The sequence below is a fragment of the Eleutherodactylus coqui genome, chromosome 11 (assembly GCF_035609145.1).
Source record: "Eleutherodactylus coqui strain aEleCoq1 chromosome 11, aEleCoq1.hap1, whole genome shotgun sequence".
Classification (NCBI taxonomy): Eukaryota; Metazoa; Chordata; class Amphibia; order Anura; family Eleutherodactylidae; genus Eleutherodactylus; species Eleutherodactylus coqui.
In genome coordinates, this window is record NC_089847.1 from 79,898,404 (window position 1) to 79,924,363 (window position 25,960).

The 25,960-nt window shown below is 44.9% G+C and overlaps 1 protein-coding gene across 1 annotated transcript in view; it reads left to right on the top strand.

The window, feature by feature from the left end:
* The first annotated feature begins 10,223 nt into the window (after window positions 1–10,223).
* Window positions 10,224–25,960, top strand: part of LOC136582030 (rab9 effector protein with kelch motifs-like) — a 43,996-nt gene continuing 28,259 nt past the window's right edge. Inside the window, exons 1-4 of the mRNA XM_066582769.1 lie at window positions 10,224–10,343; window positions 13,558–13,743; window positions 19,327–19,420; window positions 25,178–25,304. Coding sequence (XP_066438866.1) covers window positions 10,288–10,343; window positions 13,558–13,743; window positions 19,327–19,420; window positions 25,178–25,304 — 463 coding nt within the window. The 5' untranslated portion in view covers window positions 10,224–10,287. The remainder of the gene's footprint in view (window positions 10,344–13,557; window positions 13,744–19,326; window positions 19,421–25,177; window positions 25,305–25,960) is intronic.

Consider the following 25,960-nt stretch of genomic DNA (forward strand, 5'->3'; position numbering starts at 1 on the left):
TAGTTAAAGCTCACCAAGGTCACAAGTCATGGCAGTGACTGGTGAGCCTCAGATGAACCAAACATCCACGGTGCCCAGCTTGGCTACTAAAGCTATCAGACCAGAGCTGCCTGAGGCCCAACCCTGGGTTCTTTACCCCCTGACCCACCTCCTGCTCAGGGAGAGTGCGACTGGAAAGAACACCTCCATGCCCTACCCACTAAGGGCGAGATTGATAATCTCTTTCTGATGATGGAATCCGCTCATAAAGGAGACTTTGCTGCCTTACAACACAACATCCGCCATGTAGGCCAGAGGGTGGAGGTGATAGAAGATGCCCAGGAACAGATCATTAATACCATGGACTCTTACTCTCAGGAGCTGCTTCAGCAATCACAATAGATCTCTGAGCTATACCTACTTATTAATGATCTTGAGAATCATCACCTCACAAATAATTTAAGCATTAGGGGCCTCTCCAAGGAGATCAGCCCCTTCCAGCTGGAGTTGTGGGCGCACAATTTTCTCAACAACCTGCTACAGGAACCAAATGACCCCATTCTTAAGATTAACAGAATCCACCATTCTCCAGGGCAAAAATCCTCAGATCCCAGTAGACTTAGGGACATTGACTGCAGAAACCATTTCTATAAAGACAAGGATCAGATCCTTCAGCAGGCCAGAGGGGCTAAAGATCTGCCCTTTCATGGATCTCTGATTATGATTTTGTCAGATCTCTCCCATCACACCCTAGAACTACATAAAGCTTTGAAGTCCCTACTAACAGTGTTGCATAAAAAGGGAATTTTCTACCGCTTGGGCTACCCATTCCAGCTTCATGCCAGTAAAGAGGGCAAGTCGGTCACATTTAGAGGCTTGGGCGACCTTCCTAAGTTATTGGGCACCTTCTAGAGCCCTCCCAGACTGCTCGACTGCCTGCTCTCTTCCGATACCTCCTCCTAGAAGTTCATGGCAGATGGTGGATCACGGATAATGTCGCCGAGCTCCACGTCAGAGGAGCCTGGAGGTTCCTATGGCTTCCTCCAAAGATCACACCTGAGGGAACTCTGAGGACATCACATCACATGTCTTGCCTGCTGGGCTTGAGTTTGTCTAAGAGGGGTCCCAGACTTGTTTGAGGTTTCTTCGTTTATTTGCAGACATTAGGTTCATGACGTGGGTGGTGGCATGGTCACTATATGTTGAATAATTGATACATAAATATAATAACTACCCAGTAATAACTATATGAACAATGTAATGAATTATGGATTATTGCTCCATGGAAAAGTGGTCATTATTATCCCATAATATAAATTGTTAATATCATGGGATAATAATGACCGCTTTTACATGGAGCAATAATCCATAATTCATTACATTGTTCATATAGTTATTACTGGGTAGTTATATTTATGTATCAATTATTCAACATATAGTGACCATGCCATTGTACAATTGCGATTTTTATTGTTTGGCTATGTTTTACACCCCATATTTATTGATTATATTGATTAATAATGTTTATTATGTTGCATATGTTTAACTGTCTCAGGAGATTAGATACTAGATTTTATCAATGTATTTATAGATTCTATTAATCTGTCGGTTATATACCAATAATTTTTATTATTAGAAGTTAAATATCATTCGCTCCGTAGCACACATCTTTAGAGACAAGCTACGCAGGGGATCCTTTAAGTATGGGAGTAAATGTGGTAAATGGCTAGTCAGAGAGCTTCACCCTAGGTCTTCCCAAACTCATATCTTTAAAATACATACCGGCCAGAGGGGCTTCGCCCACTCCACCACAGATATTCTAGAGGCGTTCAAGTGTTATTATTCAAAACTTTATAATATTGAGGGGGATTCACGGGCTAGACACCAGAGTGTAGTAGATGAAACAGAGGACTATCTCTCCAACAATGCCCCTAAAAAATGACAACCACTGAGTCAGAGGAGCTGGAGCTGGACTTCTCCTCTTTTATCCGAACTTTTCAAAAATGTAAAGTTATGCAAGAGCCCGGGGCCTGATGGTTTTATTGCCAGGTTCTATAACATTATTCCATAAGGAGATTTACTCCCTGTTGTTAGAATCCTTTAACACGGTTAGGCGCGGTTGTCCATTCTTGGCTCAGGCATTTCTGGCACATATTACAGTCATCCCCAAAACGGGCAAAGACACCTCAGTCTGAGGTAACTATAGGCCAATTTCTCTCCTTAACTTAGATATCAAACTATTTGCCAAGACATTATCCCATGTTTGATCCATAGGGAGCAGGTGGGTTTTGTCCCAAGCAGAGAAGCAAGGGACAACACCTTCAAATCCTTGTCCTTGATTGCTCGGGCCAGACAATCAAATAGCCCTGTGTCTCCTGGTGGTCGACGCCGAGAAGGCGTTTGACAGGGTCAGTTGGAACTTCCTCTCTGCTACCTTGGACAAAATAGGCGTGGGACCGTGTATGCGGGAATGGATTTTGGCTTTTTATCATAACCCCTCTCCCGAGATCAGGGTCAATGGTGCCCTATCGGACTCCTTCCAAATACGGAACAGGAGGAGACAGGGGTGCCCTCTATCCCTGTTCCTCTATTTCCTGAGCATGGAGGCCCTTGCCAATGCCATTCAACAGAATGAGTCGATCTCAGACTTCCGTATAGGGGACATGGAGCACAGAATGGCACTCTTTGTGGATGACCTGCTGCTCTATCTATCCAACCCACACATAGGTCTTCCAGTGTTTTTCCAAGAATTTAAACGGTTCAGCAGAGTTAGTAACTATAAAGTAAATGCTCAAAAGTCGTAGATCTTAAATATGTCGTTGCCGTAGGCCTAGGTGTCACATCTGGAGAGCCAGTTTCCCTTTCACTGGAGACATTCTGCTATAAAATATATAGGAATACAACTGCCAGCGGATGTCTCTCAAGTGTTTAAATTACATTTTTCACCATTTGTCTCTGACCTAGGGCGGGATCATAATAAATGGAAATCGCTGTTCCTCTCGTGGATATCCTACCAGGTTTCTTTATCCTTGTCAAACAATCCCAGTGCGGCTCCTGAGCACCTATTTAAAGCGGTTACACACCCTGGTAACTGCGTTTGTGTAGAGAAGTAGGAGACCCCAAATGCAATTTTCCCTCCTCACGAGGGCCAAAGAGAGGGGGGCCTGGGCCTTCCTAATTTTGCCCTCTACTGGAAAGCTAGCATTGCCAATTGTATACTGGATTAATTTAAGCACGAAAGCTCCAAACTATGGGTGGAAGCAGAACATGCTGTAGTCCCAGGTTCCCTGGGAGGCGCCTTCTGGATCCCTACTAGGTTCACGAGTTTAATGCCTAACGTTTCACCTTTTATCGGCCAATTAATTATGACCTGGATGAGATTTGCGCCCTCTAAGGGCCTGGTCTCGATCCCTGAGCCGCTTAACCCCCTGCTGTCTAATCCAATTTGAAAATTCCTGCCTCGCTGACTCCTCGTCTAAGCGATGTAATATCGCATTTAGGCCTGAAGCCCTTAGTGGTGATCATGGGGAAGGGAGAGTCCTCTCCTGGCTCGTGGCTGCAATATTTTCAATTGAGCAACTTTGTGGGGTCCCTGACACCCCGGGAGAATTTATCTGGATCTATCACACCGTTTGAGCAAATTTGTGTGTCCCCAGTTCCTCAGAGACACATAATATCCAGATTATACAAGCTGTTGCTGTCTCGGTAGGCAGAGGACAAGACTCCAAGGTATGTAGAAGCTTGGGAGAGAGAGTTGGGTATGAGTATTGCATGGCAGGATTGGGAGAGGGCCTGGATTTTGTGTCATAAATTTTAATCTGCATGCAAACTACAAGATTTAAACTTTAAAATCCTTTCCCGATGGTATAGGATTCCAGATCATTTACATAAAATCTACCCCAAACATTGCCCACATGCTGGAGACGTAAAAATGACAGGGGCAATATGTCTCATATATGGTGGGGTTGCCCTCTGGTGACTACCCTATGGAACTAAGTGATAGAGGTTTATAATCTCATCTGTGTCCTAGGAATGGAGCTGACTATACAGATGGCCCTGCTCTCAATCTTTCCGTGTTCTATTAGAAGGGCAAGGAGAGACCTGCTGAGATTCTTCATACTGGCAACCAGGAGGATTATCCCCAGACTGTGTCGGTCTTCGACCCCAACCCCATCAAGGCTGATGTGAATGGAGGAGCTAAATGACCTTATGCACTACCAAGAAATGACGGCAGGTGAAAATGGCGCTCAAGAAGAGTTTCACAGAACTTGGCAGGTTTGGATCTCTTTCTGGTCATCGGATAGCTTGAAGGCCTGGATTGATACTGGTCAGGCCTAAGACGGGAACCCAATGGGCCCGGGTGTGGCTTTGCCTGAGCGTCACTTGACCAGGGATCCTATTGGGAAGCCCAGTCGTTCCCTCCCCCACCCCCCTCCTTCCTCCTTTCCCGTCCTTACGCTTTGTCTTGTCTTGGGTTATTTGTATTGTCTTGGGTTGTTGTTTCCAGTAAAGCCTCTTTCTAGTGGGGTCAAGTAGACAGAAGCACACGTGGGACTATGTTCTGTGTTCATTTGATTTCATATGGCTTAATTGTAATGTCTATAATAAAAACTCGAATAAAACCTTTATGAACCAAGAGGAGGTGACTATTTCAAAAAACTTCTTAATAGAGAGGCAATATAGATTTTGGAATTAAAATGTAGGGCTCCAAATGGATTGAATATTACACAGGATTTGATCAAGTATGTGGATTGAGAAATAATACTGTAAGGGTTAAAGACTGTGCTTTTCCTCTGCTAATCTGTGATTAGGTGTTTGTAGTAGATTAAGGGCGCTTTCACACAACAGTTTTTATGTTCAGTTTTTTTGTGAGCCAAAACCTGGAGTGGGTCCTAAATATGGAAGACATGCAAATCTTTCCATTATACTTTCTCTCCACTCTTGGTTTTGGCTCACAAAAAACTGAATATAAAAACTTTTTTAGTGCTACGAAAACACATGTATGTGAAGGCCATGGTTTCCAATGAGTTCTTTCACATGAGAGATGTTTTGTAGCCTGAAAGAACCCATTGGAAATCATGAGCTTCACATACATGCAATTTTGTAGTGCTACAAAGTCGTGCGATTTTGAGCCCTTGTGAATAAGGTCTAATGGGGAATATGCCGTGATGAAGGAAAGTACTTTTCGAAACGCGTAGCAACTCATCATGGTGAGAAATGTACTATGCTCTGGATTTTAACCCCTTCCCGCTCCAGGACGTACATTTATGTCCTGGAGCATCGGGGTATGTATGCAGAGAGGTCGCAGGGCGACCTCTCTGCATACAGCGCGGGCGTCAGCTGTTTACTACAGCTGACACCCGCGGGCAATAGCCACGATCGTCCGTTCGGCCGATCGCGGCTATAACCCTTTAAACGCCGCTGTCAATCCTGACAGCGGCCTTTGAAGCCCCCGAATGCTGTTCGGGGGTCCCGCACGCTCCCCCCCCCCCCCGCAGTGAGATCGGGGGAGCCGTGCAGGTGTCATGGCTGCCTGGGGCCTTGAAAGACTGCCTATGAAGCAGGGCCTGGCTTGATAGGCTGCCTGTCAGAATGAAGTATGCGTAATGCTATAGCATTACGTCATACTGCAAAAGCGATCAAAGAATTTAAGAGTAAAGTGAAAAAAAGAGCAATAACGTTTTTTTAATTGTAAAAAAAAAATAATAAAAGTTTAAATCACCCCCCCTTTTGCCATATCTATAATTAAAAAGTCTAAATACTAAAATAAAAATACATATTTGGTATTGCCGCGTCTGTAAAAGTCTGATTTATCAAAGCAGTGCATTATTTACCCCGCACGGTGAACGTCGTCCGAAAAAAAAAATAAAGAAGGCCAGAAATGCACTTTTTCAGTCACCCTGTCTCCCAGAAAAAACGCAATAAAAAGCGATCAAAAAGTCATAAGTATTCATACTATCGGAAACTACAGGACATCCCACAAAAAATGAGCTATCGCTGAACTACGTCGATGGAAAATTTAAAAAGTTATTGCGCGCACAAGATGATTGCAGAAAATAATTGAAATAAATTAAATGTCTTTGAAAAAAAAAAAGAGTAGTATAGTAAAAAAAAACTATACAAGTTTGGTATCGTAGCAATTGTACTGACCCATAGAATAAAGATATCATGTCGTTTTTGTTACAGTTTATGCGCCATAGAAACAAGACGCACTGAAACATGGCGGAATGTCGTTTTTTTTTTTCATTTTACTCCACTTAGAATTTTTTTTAAAGTTTTTCAGTACCTTATATGGTACATTAAATAGCACTATTGAAAAATACAACTCGTCCCTCAAAAAACAAGCCCTCATACAGCGACGTCAATAAATAAAGGAGTTATGATTTTTTTAAGGGTGGGGGGGAGGAGAAAACAAAAATGGGTGAAAAAAAAGGGCCGCGTCATGAAGGGGTTAAAGATGTCCATATAAAGAAGGAAATTTTAATGAAGTCCGGGCTGATGCTGGAGTTTTTTCTTCTGTCATTTCTTTGATTGGATTTGTACTCCAAATACGCTGTGGACTGGGCGAGCCTGCTCAGGTGAGCTGATTAAACAGATTCAATTATCACTCTTGCTTAAACCTGTAAATATATTGAAACTCAATAAATTCATCTCTCATTTTCTCTGGAAGCACAAGAGACCTCAAATAGACATATCTAAGGGCGCCCACCCACTGGCGTTTTTTTTCCCTGCGAAATTCGCAGCATTTTTTTCTCTGCAGGGGTCTATGGGACTTGTAATGTTAAAATCGCGATCGCGCAAAATCGCAATTTACCGCGAAATCGCGATTTTGCGCGATCGCGATTTTAACATTACAAGTCCCATAGACCCCTGCAGAGAAAAAAATGCTGCGAATTTCGCAGGGAAAAAAAACGCCAGTGGGTGGGCGCCCTAAGTTGATGGCGACAAAAAACGAGGAAGGATCCAGCCTTTCAAACATATGGGTCTATAATCTCACACACATTTTAAGGGCTTATTCAGACAACCGTATATCTGCCGGGTATATCGGCGTCCCTCGCTACAGGGGGAGGAGGCTGGGAGAGCCAGGAGCCGTTCACTAAGCTCCCGCCCCCTCTCTGCATGCTCTCCACCCCCTCTCTGCTCCTCTGCACTATTTGCAATGAGAGAAGGCGGTGCGGGAGGCGGAGCTAAGTTCTGAGACTTAGCTCCGCCCCATCCAGCCTCCTCCTATTGCAAATTGTGCCGAGGGGTGGAGAGGGGGCGGGAGCTCAGTGAACTGCTCCTGGCTCTTCCAGCCTCCTCCCCCTGCAGAGAGGGACGCCGTATACGGCCGGCGTGAATTCACATTGTCTTTTTTATTTCATACTTTTCCACTGTAGCTGGGGCATCTTTACTTGATCCAAGGGTCTTCAGACCCTATTTTCTATGCTTGATATGTTTATTTTCCTGTTAGATGGGAAGTTGTTCCACTTATTTTGTATGTTTTTTATAGAAAAACAATAAAGAGAAAGTGAGGCTTTATTCACATGAGCGTATATCAGCCGCACTTTCACGGCCGTCCGATAAATACGCTGCCCATCTGATGCATTGGTTTACAATGCATCAGTTCAGATTGGTGCATTCCTGCGGCGTAAAAGCGCCCGGCCGGCCAAGATAGCGCATATGGTGTGCATTTCGGCTGGGCGCTTTTACGCCGGAGGCGGCTTCCATAGACTCCTATGAGAGCCTATTGTAGCTGCTGGAGAAGGGAGGTGGGAGGGAGTTTAGCAGCGTGTCTGCTAAACTCTGACCCCCTTGCCTCTTCCTCTCCGCCCCTTGATGGCAGTTTGCAATGGGAGGGGGCAGGACAGGATGGGAGTTAGTTGCTACTCTTAGGGAGGTAGCAGGACAGGGTGGGAGCTAGTTAGTGCGCTTAGCACACTAGCTCTCGCCCCCTCTTCTTGCCGAGAACCGGTGAGGAGGCGGAACGTGGGAAAGGCAGTTTAGAAGAGCTAAACTGTCTCCTCCGTCCCGACGGCACTCCGGTTTCGGTGTATATGCGCCGGACCTGGGCCGTCTGAACATTAATGCGACTTTCGGTCGCACTGTGGCCGTGACACAACCGAACGAAAATTGCTACGCTTGTGTGAAAGAGCCCTGAGAAAAAAAATGGTGGAATTTGTTTTGTCTTTTTTCCTATCCCAACCTAGTCCTGCAAAATAAGGCTATTTCCATAAAAACATAAAAATGTTATGGCTCTTGGAATGCAGTGATGGAAAAAAAAATCACTTGGTCATTAACTCTTTCCTGACTTTGTAAAATAAATATATACAATCGTGAAGGGTGTATGAAGAAGGCTCAGAAGCTGAGTATGCTCCATATCTGGTGGCTATCAGCTGTTTTTGACAGTTGATAGCCTCCAGCAATTGCTGTGATCAGAGTTAGCTCTGATCACAGCAGTTAACTGTTTAGATACTGTAGTCAAAGTTTACCGTGTATCTGAACAATCAGTGGAAGAGGGGTTGACCCTTTTCCGTGCCCAATCGGCACCCCCCGCAATGCGATTAAGGATGCAGATGGGTTAGCATGGCATCCTAGATTCTACTGAAGCCTCCCAGGGCTGCAATGCATAGGTGCTTATGAGGCATGGCTTCATCGAAAAAATGAAAAATCACTATATACTTCTATACTGCAGTGATCACAAGTGATCAAATGATTGCAAGTGCAAGTCTCCTGTGGGGACTAAATAAAAGTGAAAAAAATGTAATTATGTGTTTAACAGTAAAAAATAAGTAAAAATTAAAAGTTCAACCCACCCATCCTTTCACCATTTTCTCATTAAAATTTTTTTTAAAAAGCCCACATATTTGGTATCAAAGTATATGTAAAAGTCTATCTATTAAAATAATACAATATTTTTCCTGCATGCTAAGGGCTATTTCAGACGACCGTATATCGTCTTGCCCCCTCCCATTGCAAATAGTGGCGAGGGGTGGGAGCTCAGTTCCTGCTCCTGACTCTTCCACCCCCCCTTCCCCATGCAGACAAGGACGCTGTATATCGGCTCGGCGTGAAAACCGAGCCGATATACAATCGTCTAAATAAGCCCTAAAGGTTGTAAAAAAAAGTACAGAATGTCAAAATTGCGTGTTTTTTTCGTTATCTCGATTCCCCCAATTTTTTTACAAACTGATCAAAAACACACTACATCTCACCCCTCAAAACACGTACCCTTACACAGCCCAATCGATTTAAAATGTTACAAAGTTACAGGTATCAGTAGACAGTGACAGAAAGCTATTTTTCTTTAAGAAATTTTTTTATTTACTTCTTAAGTAGAAAAACATTTAAAAACTATAGAAATTTGGTATCATCCGCAATCATTATGACTCATAGAACAAAGTTGATACCTCATTTTTACAACACTGTGAATGATGTAAAAACTAACCCTCATCCCCCGCAAAACGGCGCAATTGTATTTTTTTTTTATTTCTCTCACTTAACAATTTGTAAAATATTTTCTGCACACAATATGGTACATAAATGGTACCATTAAAAATACAACTCGTCATGCAAAAAAAAAGCCCCCATATGGCTTTGTCAATAAAAAAAAATTTAAATATGGTTCTTGGAAGGCAGAGACACAAAAAAGGAAAATGGGAAAGAAAAAAAAAATACCTGGGCCTGAGCAGGTTAAGATGCAAAATAGTCAGTAAGGGGTTAAATGTGTGTCCCTGTTTCTTTTTTTGGAGTGTAAAGGGGAAGAGGTTGTCTAGGGGGTACCATGTGATTGCCTGCTTCTACCGTACTACTTTTGTAAAGTTCAATTGTACATTTTGTTTACTCACAGAGTGAATTTTTATTAATATACCCACTGCCCACAATAAACCAACATGTGATTGTAATGATCAGCACATTCCAGTTCTCTGTCGGTAATATGCTCATCAGTAGTTGACCTGTAGAATAGATTATTAATTAGATTGAGTTTCTGTTTGTCAGTAACATTTTCAGATGCCAATGAAGTATTGACAGCGGGTTCTGCCAGCCCGGCGACACGGCGCAGGTTCTCCAGCCTAGGAAACATGAGTTCTACAGCGGTGACGTCACTGAAGAGCTCATAGATACATTGGAATAGCAAGCGTTCCACTGTACCACGTGACATGACCAAGACGAGTAGGGAAGGGGCGTGGTCAGCAATTCCCAGTATAGAGGACGATGTAATAAGGGGGCGTGGTAATACTGTATGTGGGCGGAGACCACGGAGGGCGCGGATTTGCAGCGGCGGGTTATTCAAGCACGGTTCTGTCCGATCTGGCGGGAAGTGAAGTGATGGAGCGGGCACCGGAACTGTACGTGCTGTGCGATCCACAGCAGCCGCCTGTCAGGTAAACATACGTAGTTGTACGGACCGGAGGGATGTCACGTGTCAGCTATGTGCACTCTCTTCTAGCTGTTGTCAAGCAGTGGTTCTGCTTCGTTTTTAAATATTAGCACAAAATGCATGGTTATCAAAAACTGCATGTTTTGTTGTTTTTTTTCTTTTGAACGAGGTCCTTTTTTTCCATGTGAGTTTTGTTCAGTTCCAAGATGGGCAGAATTTGCACAAGAATAAACTCTATTTATTTAAATGGTTTATTTTATATATATATTTTTCCGTCTTGGACTGATAAGCGGAGCAAAAATCTTCTGCCGCCTATCTTATTATTGCAGGACTCTACTTAGCAATCGCCCGTTCTATTCTATAAACAACCTGCATTGCAGTCACATGTCCTGGGATTTACATGTGAGCGCACTGTGGTTCTAGTGGGGGTTACTACGGGGACCACTTGGTGGTAATAATTATAATAAAAACACCAGGAAGCGCACAGAGAAGTTTTGCTGTACAATAAAATGGCATGAAAATTGGCACTAAACTGGTCAGTCTGCCACTGACCTGAATGGACTGTGCCCGTATGAATGCAGCGTTGGGGATCATTCACATGGGTGTAAATACACCGCGAATAGTGCCTACTGGTTTCATTTACAGCTGCGTATTTTTCATTTGACTTTCAGTTACGTCAAAAAGAACGCATCATATCCTATATAGGTGCGCATTACTATCGTAATACCCCAATGAGATCGGCGTGCGGGCGTAAATATACTGCGTTTTTAGGCCTCCCTCACACAGGGCGTTTGCAAAACGCTGCCTTTTCAGCCCAGCTTAAAACACTGCCCATTCATTTCAATGGGAGACTCAGCTGAAAATGCCCAAAGATAGAACATGCAGCGTTTCAAAACGCAGCCCTGTATGAGCAGCCCCATTGAAATCAATGAGAGCCTTGTACAGAGTTTAGCACAGGGCTGAAAACGCTGCTGAAAGTGCCCTGTGTGAGGGAGGCCTTATGCAGAAAAATCGACTTATGTTTTTTTTTGTTTTTTTTTTTTTTTTAAACGTGTAAATTGTGTATTTACGTGATTATTCCCTATGGGTGCGGATCGTGAGTGCAGGACACCCACGTGGATTTAAGAATTCCATTTTGGCAGTGGATATTGGGCCTTAGGGCTCATGTCCACGGGGAAAATCGGGCCCGCTACGGATTCTACATGTAGAATCTGCAGCGGGTCCCTCCTGCCCCGCGGACATGAGCGCTGAAAATACAAATAAATGACAATAAACTCACCTCCCATCCGCTCCGTTTCTTCTCTTCGCCGCGGCGTCATCTTCTCTCGTCGCGGGCGGATCTTCATTCTTCGGCTCGGCGGATGTGCACGATGACGTCGGTGACGTGCCCCGCGCATGCGCCGGGCCGAAGCAAAATGATCCGGCCGCGGCTGAGAGAAGATGGCGCGGCGCCGAAGAGAAGAACCGGAGCGTGTAAGTAAAATATGATTTTTGTGTCCCGCGGATCCGGACGGCTTCCATAGGCTTCAATAGAAGCCCGCGGGAGCCGTCCCCGCGGGAGACCCGCATGAAAATGGAGCATGTTCCGGATTTTTTCATGCTCCATTTTTTTTAAAATCACTTTTATTGACGATCCGCGGGTATTTATCTACCCGCGGGTGGTCAATGCATCCCTATGGGGTGCGGATCCGCGCGCGGGAGAAGAGTTAAAATCCGCTGCGGATTTTAATTCTTATTTTCCCCGTGGACATGAGCCCTTAGGCCTCATGTCCACGGGGAAAATCAGATCCGCTGCAGATTCTACATGTAGAATCTGCAGCGGGTCCCTCCTGCCCCGCGGACATGAGCGCTGAAAATAGAAATTTAAAAGCATTTACCTATCCGTAGCGGCCGGCGAAGATCAGCTGTTCCTCACGGCCGGATCTTCATTTTCGGCCGGCGGATGAATTCCTGACGCCGGCGGCACGTCGCCGGCACGTCGTCGACGTGCCGCGCGCATGCGCCGGGCACATTCGCCGAGCCGAAGCAAGGGAGATGCGGCCGTGAGGAAGAGCAGAGCTTCGCGGCCCGCTGCGGGTGAGTAAATGCTTTTAATTCCTATTTTAGGTCTCCCGCGGATCCGGACAACTTCCATAGGCTTCAATAGAAGCCCGCGGGAGACCCGCATGAAAATGGAGCATGGTCCAGATTTTTTCATGCTCCATTTTTTTTTAAATGCCTTTTATTGACGATCCGCGGGTATTTATCTACCCGCGGGTGGTCAATGCATCCCTATGGGGTGCGGATCCGCGCTCGGGAGATCCGCTGCGGATTTTAAATCACATTTTGCCCGTGGACATGAGCCCTAAGGCTTTCATTGTGAAGGCCAGAATTTTTTCAGGTCAACCATAAACTCTTTCCTCAGCAAACCTTTATCATACAGCAGTTTTATGTTTAAGGCTGCCTGTCCACGGGTGTTGCGATATCCAGCGTGGGTCGCCGCCTGGGAGCAGGAGCTAGCTGACAGGCTCACCGTGGAGATCCATCTGATATATAGGCTCACCGCAGAGAATCGCGGCAATTGGCAGCATGCTGCGATTTGCCACCCGCGAGCAGAGAATTGCTATGATTCTCCGCTCGTGGACAGGGTGGCTACGCTTTCCATAGCCAGATTATCGCTTTGGGGAACGCCAGTGAAAATTTGCCCGTGGACAGGAGCCCTAAAAAAAAGTTATAAAGCTGCTTTTGCACAGCAGTATGTTTGCCAGTTTAGGACTACATGTATACGCACCTATCTTTTTGGTTTACAAATACTCATGTAAAATACTGCTATGTGAAACTGGCCGTATGGAATTTGCGCCCTTGTGCAGGAGGCCTAAGTTCTCTCCTAGAAGAATACAGGTATGTAGGTCATCCTATGGAACATGCCGCTATTATTTTCTGTTGGAATTGTATGTACCATAGAGGCTCTGTGTGACTTCTATGGCGGTCCTCTTACAGCTCAGCGCAGAACTGAATTATAATATTGGCCGTATGCATGAATCCTTGGACCGAGTCCGTACGCGGTGCAAATTTTCCTCTTGTCAAAAATCTTACGTTGTACTATGAAAAGATGAAAATCCACAACAGAATTGACCTGCTGTAAATTTGAAAATTCCCAATATACTTGTTTTTTGTGTGCGTTTTCCTTTCTGCTGCACAGGCAATGTTATGAACTTTTACCTTTCCTATTTCCTTAGGTTGTCATCTTGTTCTCATGATACTCTCAACTTCACTGCGGCTTTGACCTTGCCAATTCCTTCCCAGATGTTGGTTTTTAGTTTGGGTGACTGGTTGGAATTGTCTAATGACTGTAAAGTGGAAGTTCAGCTGGCAGTTAATGGACGAGATGGGGTTAGAATTGGAACACTGACCCATGAATCAAGGTAAGGAAAATGTTCCTTTAGAATATGATGATCTGGATGCTGTGTTGTATCTCCAACTGAACATTTTCTTTTAGGTCTGATATATTTCATAATATAACTTTATAGGGGTCAGGGTGCTTTTTTTTTTTTCTGTTACAGCGCTCCAATGCAGTCACTAATTGGCCCATTTATCTTACAATCTAGGGAGGGCAAGTCTTTTGAAATGTTACTAGCTTTCTGATACTCTTAACAGCCACTCCAGAAGTGGAGTGGGGGGGGGGGGGGGGGTGGAGAAACCTTCCATAACTGCACCCCTCAACTGTCTGTCACATTCTGAATGTCTCCTATGTACACTTCTCAATGTTGAAATTGCAACACCAAGAAGGTAAAGTCATCGAGTTATGGAAATCACAGGATGAATAGACATGCTAGTGATGTGCAAATGGTAAAAGAATTGAAACAAAATATTAAAAAACATCAAGTTTAAGGGCTCCTTCCCACAAACGGATTTCCGCCGCGTAATTCGCGGTGGAAATCCGCTGCGTTGCCCGCACCGTGAAATCACCCGACCTCACCCGCGGCATGCTCTATTTGCCGCGGGTGTATGAGCGGAAGGCTTCTATTGCAGTCAATGGACGCCCGTCCGTCACGCTATCTTCTGCTGTAGCACAGCGGAAGATAGCGTGAAACCGCTTCCCCGCCTTCCGCCGTCGCGTCGTGTGATGTGGTGGGTGTGGCCGGCGTGTCACATGACACTGCGGCGCATCACGCTGAAGCGTCATGCGGAAGCGAGGACGCCAGATCCCCAGGTAAGTTTGGGGGGGCGCCGTGACGGGCTCCGCTGCGGAATTCCGCGGCGGAGCCCTTCACAGCCGTGTGCAGCCGGCCTTATTCAGTATGCGCACAACACACAGAAATACACACTTGCATGCCTTGGCATTCCATCACTGAGGTTATTAATGGTTGTCTGAGGAATATTCACCCTGAATGCACTTGGACACACAAATCATCAAGATGCGCTGCTGTTAGCTCCATCTTCAATTACTGACCAATGTCCCAGATGTGCTCAATGGCAGACAAGTCAAGAGACTGCAGGCCATGGTAGCATGTTTAGGCTGCTCACAGTTGCACAAGCAACATGCAGCCTGGTGTTGTTGCGTTGAAAAAAAACGGCTTTGGGGAAATTTCGGAGACATGGCTATACCACTGGTTCCTTCACCACAGCAACAGAACACTGAGCTAGAGTTAGATAATGGAATGGAGACTAGAGGGGTCCGAATATCGTACATTATGCCACCCTCCATCAAAATCCTGGGAGTAGAACTGGTGTAACATTCCCTCTTGAAGACCTCTTCATGGCGTTGCCCAAGTGGTTTTCAGACCAGTCATTGCATCCAAGACAAAAGTGGAATTCAATGCTGAAGAGCACAAACCTCTGTTCCAGCCTTCATTGTCGTCTTGCTCTAGACCACGCTAGCCTTCTGAAAGCAGTGGTGTGAGGTCAATGGAACATCTGTTGATGGACGTCTGGCTTGTAGCCCAATGTTGTACAAGTGCCTTCTGATGGTTTGTGGAGACCATGTTCAATGCCTTAGGCCTCCCTCACATAGGGCGTTTTATACAGCGTTTAGCGCTGCCTTTTCAGCCCAGCGCTAAACGCTGTACAACACTCCCATTGATTTCAATGGGGCTACTCACACAGGGCTGAAAACGCAGCGCTTTGACAGCGATGCATGTTCTATTTTGGGGTGTTTTCAGCCCTGCGTCGCCCATTGAAATGAATGGGCAGCGGTTTTAGCACTGCTGAAAACGCGGCAACACTTGGTGCTGCGTTTTTAGCAGCGTTAACCGCTCGACGATTTTCGCGGTGAGGGCTTGCAATAGAAGCCCTACCCCGAAAATCAGTCCCAGCTATGTAGAAAAAAAAAAGAGGAATACTCACCTAGCCGCTGCAGTCCGGGTCACGGCTGCTGATTCGGGCTTCCCCCTGCATTCACAAGTCTATTGCCGTAGGCCAGGTTTGAGAACCCCGCCTCCGGCAATAGAGTGCTGTGATTGGTTGTCGGCACGCTCGATGCCCAATCACAGCCCTTCATTGACTGTCTCAGCCAATCAGCGCCGGCAAACTCTGATTGGCTGAGACAGTCAATGAAGGGCTGTGACTGGGCATCGAGCAAGCACCGACAACCAATCACAGCACTCTATTGCCGGAGGCGGGGTTCTCAAACCTGGCCTCTGGCAATAGACTTGGGAGTGCCGAGGAAGCCCAGATCAGCGGCAGAGACCAGCGGCCGCGACTCGGACTGCAGAGGCTAGGTGAGTATAGCTTTTTTTTTTTTTTCTTTTCAGCATTCTTGGCTGCGTTTTCAGCCGAGCTGAAAACGCAGCCAAAACGCTGGCATAAAGTATGCCAGCGCTGCTGAAACGGGGCGGAATCTGCAGTAACGCAGTGTTCAAAAACGCTGCGTTTCTGCAAACGCCCTGTGTGAGGGAGGCCTTAGGCCCAATGTCCACGTGCGGATTTTAAATATAGATTTTCCTCCCCACCCTACCTCCGGCTTGCGGGTCTCACCCATGGGAAGAAATCGTAGCATGCTCCATTTTCCTGCAGCGACAGCTTCCATTGAAGTCAATGGGAGCCGTCCCTGCCGTGGCAAACCCACAGCTGTCACTGTGGAGGTGCTGCAGATCCGGTTGCCATGCGAAGTTGCAAATTCTTCCATTTTGATCCTCCCATGATCAATCCTATTCTCTGCCTCAGGAATAGATGAACTGATGGGTTAGATAAGTTGAGCAAAGTTAGATTGCAGAGCAATTTTCAAAGCTTTCTGCATTGATTTCATGGAGGTGTTGGTAATGGATGTGTCAATGACACGGACATTATCAAAAAATGTCCACCATGTGCGGGTGTAACACTAGGAGATGGTCTCTCACCCTTGCACTGGGCTGTCCCTCCTGAGGATACAACCTCTGCCTTTGCTTTGCTGGATTACTAGAAGGGAAATCAGCCGCTGCCATGTGGTCCTGAAGATGATGACAAGTTTGTTGTGGAGGCTCCTGCATGATTTCCACAGGACTTTCCTTCGACCTTCTGGGTGCAGTAGTGATCGTAACTGCGTGGTGCAGGTGAAAAGTAGAAATCGGTGAGTTTTTCTTACTAGGCTGATGCTTGCTTCCCCCTCTGCAACATCCTGGATCTTTAGGCGATAGATAAGTCCTATGTTTTAGACTGCTGTGAAGTCATTAGGCCCTGGTGGTAAAAGAGCTCTGTTCTCAAGCAGCCATTTGCCTCCGCAGCCTGGCCAAGCCCCCGCTAACATGGATTGTGATACAGAATTCTGTTACATTCAATTCTGCATATTAAACATGTGGCTTTTTCCACATGGTGGAATATCCAGCAGCATACTATGCAATATTCCATCCTGAGAGAAGGCACCCTGAGGGTCTATAACTAGCTGAATTCACTACATTGAGAAACATGGAGTTTCTGCTCTGGACTCTTCCAAGCACACACCATTGTAAATTTTAACACATATGGCTTCCGTCCTTGCCTTCCTTTTACATGAGCAGCACAGCAGCTCCTCTACTCTGCTTTTTTTTTTCTTCTCTTTCTACTCACAAATAGTAACCGTGCGTGAGGCTTAAAAAAAAAGACATGTATCCATCTAGTTCAGCCCATTATTTCCTGATGTTGATACAAAGGTAAAAATAAGGTAGAAGCCAATTTTCCTCATTTTAGGGGAAAATTATTTCTTTCTTGACTCCGGTCTGGCAATCAAAATCCCTGAATCGACCCCTTTGAAGTAACTTGATAACATATATAATATTATATTGGCCAAGCAAGGCATTTAGGCCCCTCTTGTACTCTTTTTATTGAATTCGCATAACCACATCCTCAGGCAGAAAGTTCCATAGTCTCACTGCTCTTACAGTAAAGAATCCCCTTTTTATGTTTGTGTATAAAACTTGCCTTTAGATGTAGAGGATGCCCTCTTGTTACAGTTACACTCCTTATAAATAGATGATGGGAGAGATCTCTGTATTGTCCCCTCATATATCTGTACATACTGGTAGTTATTAGGTTCCAGTTTCTTTTAGACCTAATTACTTTCAGTTCGTCAGCCTTCTTGGTCAGACATCTAGCATTAGTCACCATACACTTGAGAAACTTTTTTTTAACCCTATTAACTACTCCACTAGTTCTAATGTACTAACTCCTCCTGCTGCTCCACCCCAATTTCTGTTACTTAGTCCAGGATCACTATCTATACTGTCTTTCTCCCCCCCCCCCCCCTCTCTATCCATCCTTTCCCCATCCCCCTCAGTCCATAGTTTAAACACTCCTCCAACCTTCTAGTCATCTTCTCCCCCAGCACAGCTGCATCCTCCCCATCAAGATGTAGCCCATCCCTATGGTAGAACCTGTCAGAAAAGTCAGCCCAGTTCTCAAAGTACCAAAATCCCTCCTTTCTACATCAACTTTTGAGCCATTTGTTAACCTCCCTAATCTCCCTCTACCTTTTTGATGTGGTACAGGACGTATTTCAGAAAATACTACTTTTTGGAGGTCCTTGCCCTAAGCTTATATCCTAGTGCCATGTTCTCTTTGAATGACCTTCTACCTACCTCTAACTTTGTCATTGGTGCCAATGGGCACCATAACCGCCGGATCATCGCCTCCCAGTAATCTGTAAACCCGATCCTAGTCTTTGTGGTAGATTGCTGGTCTATCCTCTAAACAGTTCCCTGCTACCTGGAACTGTATAGCCTGTCCTGCTCTCCTACTCCCTTGGTGGTCAGAGGGAATGTCGTGCTGCAGCAGTGCTTCTCCTCTAATGCAGTGGTTCCCAAACTTTTTCAGCCATGGAGCCCTTTTTGAAGCAAAAGTTTCTCATGGAGCCCCAAGGTGTGGCCTGGGGAGGAGTTGGGGATGTGGCTTATCACAACATATAATTTTTTTTTTCCCTCTATCGTTATAAAAAGGACACGATGAGCACAGATTTACACGCAATGGCTATCGCTCAAAAGCCGTCGTCTGGGTGAATTTTGAGCAATAGTTGTTGCGTGTAAATCCGTCTTTAGAGTACACGACCACCTATCAATGCGCTGTATCATCTTTTGGAGCTTATGTGCAGTTTCTCTGCTTTTGTTAAAAGGGCATTTATGCTTCTCTTTTCTACTAGATCCTCTGATGGCTCAGAAAACTGCTTCAAAAGTTGTAATGACCTGCTGTGTGTGAGAAACCATTGTAAGACCCGTTGCACACAAGTGTAATATGGGCGTATATATGAGAATGTAATCCAGATGAGGTCCCGGCCTGACTGGGTCTACTGACCTGAACTCGCTGCCTCACAGGAATATCTGATCAATCTGTTGTTAAATGCTAACAAACCTCTTTGGTAACTCCTCTGTGAGACCTCTTGGACATTCAGTTTAGGGGACTTCTATTATGGGATTCTCATTTATGAAGTGTCAAAGGGTGGGTCTTGCTAATTCTGGATTTCAGATTGTACTAAAGAGAGGCTCTCCATTTTTTTTTACATCCATTTTGTAAGAATTAACTAGCAGATTTGTGATGCATCAACTGTAATGTGGATTTTACAGATGTTTCCTGTGGGAGCGTGGATCTGGGGAGGACTACAAAAATGGCAAGTCTGGGAATGGGGAGTTTTCTGTCAACATGGTTCTACATAAGCAGGTAAGACAATGGTTAGTGATGTATTTGCACTAGTCTCTACTAAACTAGCCGACTTGTGCATGTTTTATAATGCTTTTATGATCTTAGAAGCAAAGTAACCAGACAGCTGAAAATGTTACTTATAACACTCGCCAACTTATACAATAGGATACTAGATCTTTAACATTCATTTTCAAGTCTTATGGTATATGTCTAGTTCGGATAATTCAATTTTAGTTTATAACAAACGTTTATGACATATCTTGTTGCATCTTAGTAAAAGAAAAGTTTTTGGGAAAAGTTGGATGGGAAGGTGGAAAAAGGGTGGGGTGGATGGAGGTGTGGGATTGAGGAGGGTGGAAGGAAAGTATGAGGTCATGGAACTAGACCTCCATAAGAAATGTAAACTGAACATCAAACTTTGTTGGCTTCGTGAGTAATTTAAGGTAAGTTTCTTTAGAGTCTCTCTCCTCCTGCATGCCCCCAACAGGGCTTGGATAGCGCCCAGAAGTTTTGTGTAGTGGCTGTACACGTGGCACTCCCCCCACACCTCTAGGATTACATCAATCACAAGACTGTCGGTGGATCTTCCCCCATGGTTCTCTATATTTACCAAGAGGTTAGATTAAAGGATTATACTATAATTTTATAAGCCCGAGTTGGTGCATTTATTCTTATTCCACAGACGTGGTTCAGAGTCTCCATTGCTGATTTCTATGAACATGCGAAATGAAGTAATGCAGCATGCTGCGCTGTTTCATCTGGGAAATGCTAGACAGATCCCATTACATTCAAAAAGGTCCATTCACTACAGTTTGGTGCCGTATTAATGAAAGAATGGGCCCCTGGGTGGTGGTTGGGACCTCCCATGAGGTTCAATGATGGGGGTCTTTCACCAACCTGCACCTTTTACTGAGTGCTGATGAGTTCCGCCAATGGTGGAGATGGGCTCCTCTTTTCCCAGGGGTCATGATTTCAGATCTCCACGGATGTCTTGGACACCAGCCTATAAAGATAGAAATAGGCCTGGTGACATGGCTGCAGAAAATTGTGGCATACAACAGAGGTTGAATCATCTATAATGCTTCAACGGTTTACTTAATGAACTAAAAGGCAAAAATTTATCACACAGCTCCTGAGTTATCAGAGGTGCAAGTCTTCAAACAGCTTGAACAGTTTTGTTAACTGTCTGTTAACAGTTATGTACATTACCCTCTATATAGAGGAACAGCAATCTCTCCTTTGGCCACAGTTGCTTAGCTAACCACTAACTATGCCAGTCTATGAACAACTCATGAGTGACTCCTCAAAGAACTTTGCAATATTTCAGTGTCTAGGTCAGGCACTGAGTCATCAATAATGGCGGTGGGTCTTGCACGTGACTACAGTCATTGTAGGCACCAAAACCCATTGATCTGGACAGCACGGAGATTCCTCAGAAGTTGGAAGCTCTCTGCTGCATGCTTCTTGACTTCTCTTTTTTTTTCAGGTTGGGTACTGACCAACTGAAGGTTGTCACTAAAACGGACCCCAACTGCCAGCCACATCTCAGTTTTTGCTTACCCAGGCATAGATTTCTAGGGTAGAAGCTAGATCCTAGTGAGCTACAGGACATTTGGTGATGTCGCACCCCTTGTGACCCACTACAGGCAATGGCAGAGCAAACAATTTTACATAGAGACCTATAAAGAGAACAATGATACAAGACCACTATGAAGCAGCATTATACTAAGAATCTTGTCACAACAACCATTATTACTGGTAACCTAAATAACACTGAAAATATCAAGATAGGGAGTACTTTGGGCCATTGCTTCATGAACCCAGTATCTTTATATTCCATATCACTTTAACCCTTTCCAATCCACTTTGTAGCCTGGTTCTCCTAGGGGACTTACTCTTTTTCTGCCGTTATGCAACGATGCTATCTGCTGGCTAAAGCCAGTACTGCATGAGGTGACTTGTTGGATAGCCTCCGACAGCAGAGAGGCTGGCAATATACAGTAAGAGAACCCCGACAGACGTCTTCCAACATCGGAGCTGTACAGCCTTAAATCATAATGTCTTCAGAGGTCAGACAGTGGATTGGAAAGGGTTAAAATCGGTCATCCTCGACGGTACATCACAATAATTAGCAAACTTCTTTTTATGCTCATTGCTGTTGTCAAGTTGATGCCAGTCAAATTTTCATGGAATGGTGGGCCTCACTAGTCATTGCTCTCTATCTTTCAGTATAAGATGCACATGCGCTTCTGGGGAGTCTGATGACTCTGACATCGCTGGAGCTGTGACCCCTCTAATTCCAATAAACTGTCCAGTGACTTGTAGGGTAGCGCAGGCAACCCCTCTCGTTCATACCTGCGGCCAGTTTGGGGCAGGGCCTATAGCCTGCCAACTATGCCATTTAAAAGGTGCGGCCCCTGGGTGGTGGTCAGGTGCTCCCATACGGTTCGAGGATTTGGGTCTTTCTCCAACTTGTGCTATTTCCTGAGTGCTGACGGGTACTGCCAGTGGTGGAGAGGGGCTTCTCTTCCCAGGGGTCAGGCTTTGGATCACTACCCGGTCCTCGGAAAGCTGCCTATAATGATTAAAATAGACTCTGTCGCATGCCTGCAATGGGGGGGGAGAGAGGTTTGTGGTATACAACAGACAAGACGGGCCATAATGCTTCAGCTGTCTACATCCCAAGCCAAAAAAACTGAAATTGACAGACCACTTCTGAGTTATCAGAAATGTAAGTCTTTAAACAGTGTGAACAGTTTCCTAAACAATCTGTTAATAACCGTTACGTGCATTACCGTTGATATCGAGGAACGTCCATCTCTCTCTGGCCTAAGGCTGCGGATGCTTTAGTTGACTGATGGCAATAACTGTGCCAGTCTATGAACAACCCATGAGTGTCTCTACAAATTCCTTGTTGTAATATCTGTGTGGAGGTCAGACACTGAGTCGCCAATGAACGTGATGGGTCTCGCAGATAACTACAGTTATTGGAGGCACCAAAACCTGACGAGGATTCCCCAGAATTTGGAAGATCTCTTCCCCCTGCTCCTTCGTTTCTCTCTCTTCGGGCTGGATACTGACGAACTGAAGGCTTTGTTGGAGGGCCTGAGACGGCACACTACTGGCAGCCACATCTCGCTTTCAGTCTGGGCTTCTCTTAGGGTAGAAGCTAAATCCTAGTGGACTACAAGACCACCTATGATGTCATGCCTCTCCTGACCTACCACAGCCAATGGCAGAGCAAATCATTTACACGACATAGAAACCTGAAAGTGAAACCATAATGATACAAGACCACTAGAGGTCAGCATTATACAAAGATTCCTGCCACAACAATCATCATTACTGATGGCATAAAAAACTGCAAATATCAACTTAGAGAGTACTTTGGGCCTGTTGCTTCACAAACCCAGCTCTCTAGCTGTACTGATTACAATAGGGCGAATTCATTTGGATTCTGGGTTCCTTCTTTTTTTTTTCCTGTTCCCAAAATAGAGTAGGAAGATGAAAGCTATAGTGCAAGTGTGAATGAGCTCCAAATGTTCCAAGGTGGTGACACTTGCTCGGTCTTGTCCCACTGTGTTTGTGGAGGGTTCTCTGAAATGGTAAGCTGATTTACTTTTGAATCTGCAGCTAGTGAAAAGAAATGCTGAGCAAACGCAATTGCTCTTATCACTTGCTCAGCATCTCTTCTGACAAGCGGAGAAGATGCAGCAACCTCAGAAGCTTCTGCTCCCCACACCAGGAAACCCTCCACAGACCCAGGGGAGCAGAAGAACAAAGCAACCATGGAACACTTACTGGGGTGCACAGACAGGCTCTTCACCAGAAAAAGCATGGGGTGCTATTCTATCATTATTCCTGGAATATCTGGGGACAGAAACCTTTTTGGAATAAGTGTAACTACAAAAATGTTTATAAATATGGGCTGGCTTTAACTACAAACTATTGTGGGACAGCCCCTTTTAAGGCCTTCTGCACACTGGCGGGATTTCCCTAATCCAGCTAAGGCTGCCTGTCCACGGGGTTTCTTTTTTCCACTGCGTTTCCCGCAGCGATAATCCGGCCGCGGGAAACGCAGTGAACGCTTTCCATAGACTATTATGGAAAGCGCAGCCCCTCTGTGCACGAGTGGAGAATCATAGCAATTCTCTGCTCGCAGGATTTATATTACAGCATGCTGCGATTAGCCGCGATTCTCCTCAGTGAGACTATCCGTCAGATAGGCTCAGCTCAGAGAACTGTCGGCTCTCCCCGGCGGCAGCGATCTGCCACAGGTTATTAATATGTCCATGGACAGGAGGCCTAAGGCTGAATGCACATGGGCGGAAATTCCGGGGCGAGATTTCGTGCAGAATTTCCACTGTTACACGCTGCCATAGCATTGCATTTGCTTATGCAATCCTATGCAGACAACCGCAATTTGACCGCGTGAAAACTCGCTCGTTAACAAAGTCGCGTCATGTCCTATAAGAGTAGTTTCACATCTGCATTCAGGGGTTCTGGTTTTCTGTTTAGTGTTTCCCCCCAAAATTAGACCTCCCCTGAAAATAAGACCTAGTAGAGGTTTTGCTGAAGTTCTAAATATAAGGCCTCCCCCGAAAGTAAAACCTAGCTCTGTCCCTGCTGTGTGAGTCTGCTGTGATGAGCTCCCCGCGGTGGCTAGAAGCTGAAATACCGTCCCTGCTGTACAATAAATAGGTCCAGGAACTGCTCTGAGTGATCGTTACAGTCTCCAGAGTGTGTGTGTCTGTCTGTCTGTCAGGTACTTTACAGCCCTTATTTTTTTTTTGTTGTGGCTCTGTGTGTGTCAGGCAACCAGTGTGTCACTTTGATTCTTTAGGGGTTGATCGTTACAGTCTCCAGACAGTGTGTACATGGAAAAAATGGTAGTAACAAGAAATACTTGATAAGATTCAGTTTGTCTGGTTATGCTGGTTTGTGATGACAACTGCTGTACAGTATATAATCATTTATTTATTTATTTTCAATAATAAATGTGAATTCTTCATTGAAAAATAAGACATCACCTGAAAATAAGACCTAACGGAACTTTGGGAGCAAAAATTAATATAACACACTGTCTTATTTTCGGGGAAACATGGTAGTTTTAGGAGCAGGAAGGTGAAATTCCCTGGCCAAACGGCTCTGTGTCAAGACACAACAGAACAGTGCCGAATGCACTCCATTGACCATAACTGAGTCCTTTCGCTTTCCGCTCAGCTGCCGACCTTTTTGCTGAATATTTTTGTGCCATTTCTGCAACAAAACCTCTGACCGGAGGCTCCAACACAGATATGAAACCACCCTTAGTCTGTTGCTGAAGATTAGGTTTCCCTATCTGGGTTCTGAAAAGTGTAGTCATGGGAAAACCTCCAGTCTTGTTCAAGAACTCGGCTTGAGTCGTAGTCTAATTTATTGCTTTTATGCAGGGGGCTTGTACGTTGTTTTGTTGGGGCTCATTCATACCCGCGTTAGGGCTCTATTAGACCTGTCTGTGTCTGTTTAGTTTTTGGAGCAGCGAAACTGTTAAATGGAATTAAACATTTCCGTGTCTTCCCCATTGCTTTCAACAAGCTTTTCAAAAAACAGAAAGCCTTTGGTTTGGTTCCGTAAGGTTTTCCCTATTTAAACGGAATATGCTGCAGAAATGGTGCTGCAGACTGCTGGAGAGGGCATAGCAGTGATACATTTTATTGTAATCATGCTCTCTAATAATGCGAACATCTGTTACAAAGCTGGAACAGATGACTTCTAAGTAATTATTCACTACAGGTCTCTGTGAAAGCCAGTCCCTCAAAGCCAGAACACAAGAAAAAGAGGCTAAGAGAAGAAGAGGAGAACATCTGTCCTAATAAGCGACCCATGAAAGGACAAGTTACACAGCAAAAGGCCAAGAGTGGTAAGGATGGGCAGCTCACAAAGATGACGCTGGGGAGAGAAAACGGAGAGCTTTCAAGTGAGATTAATTTATTCAGCAAGGAGTACTTCATCCACAGGCTGCATGAAGTCTGGGCTGGTGGTTACAATCTAGGAATATAGAAGTTATTCTGAAAGGCTACAGTGTTTCAAAGGAGACCCGCTTTGAAAAGTCACTGGGTCGGCTAGCTTGACAGGTCTTCCTCTATGCACAAAAATGGGAGAGACCTGTCAATCTAGCCTGTGTTGGCAGGGAGTTGCCCTTGTAACTCTTTTCCCCATTTCTGACAGATTTTTAAAGTGTTTGTGGTTTTTTTGTTTGTTTTTGTTTGTCGTCCCCCCCCCCCCCCCCCCTTAGAATGCTGTGGCGGTTCAGAATAAAATATACCTCTACAATGTGGGCGCCTGTCTAGACATCATACTGCCCATTGTTTCAGTAACATAAAGCTAGTGACAGGTTCCCTTTTTAGATTTCAACTTAGTTTATGTAAATTTTATAATCGCCTTTACACTGTTATAAATTATGCAAACTACTTTAAAGGAACAATAAACCTGGAAAATATGCGGAATACAAAAAAAGCTTCTAAATTATAGTAATTTAACATTTCTATTTCCCTTGCAATCAAAACTGTTTTGTTG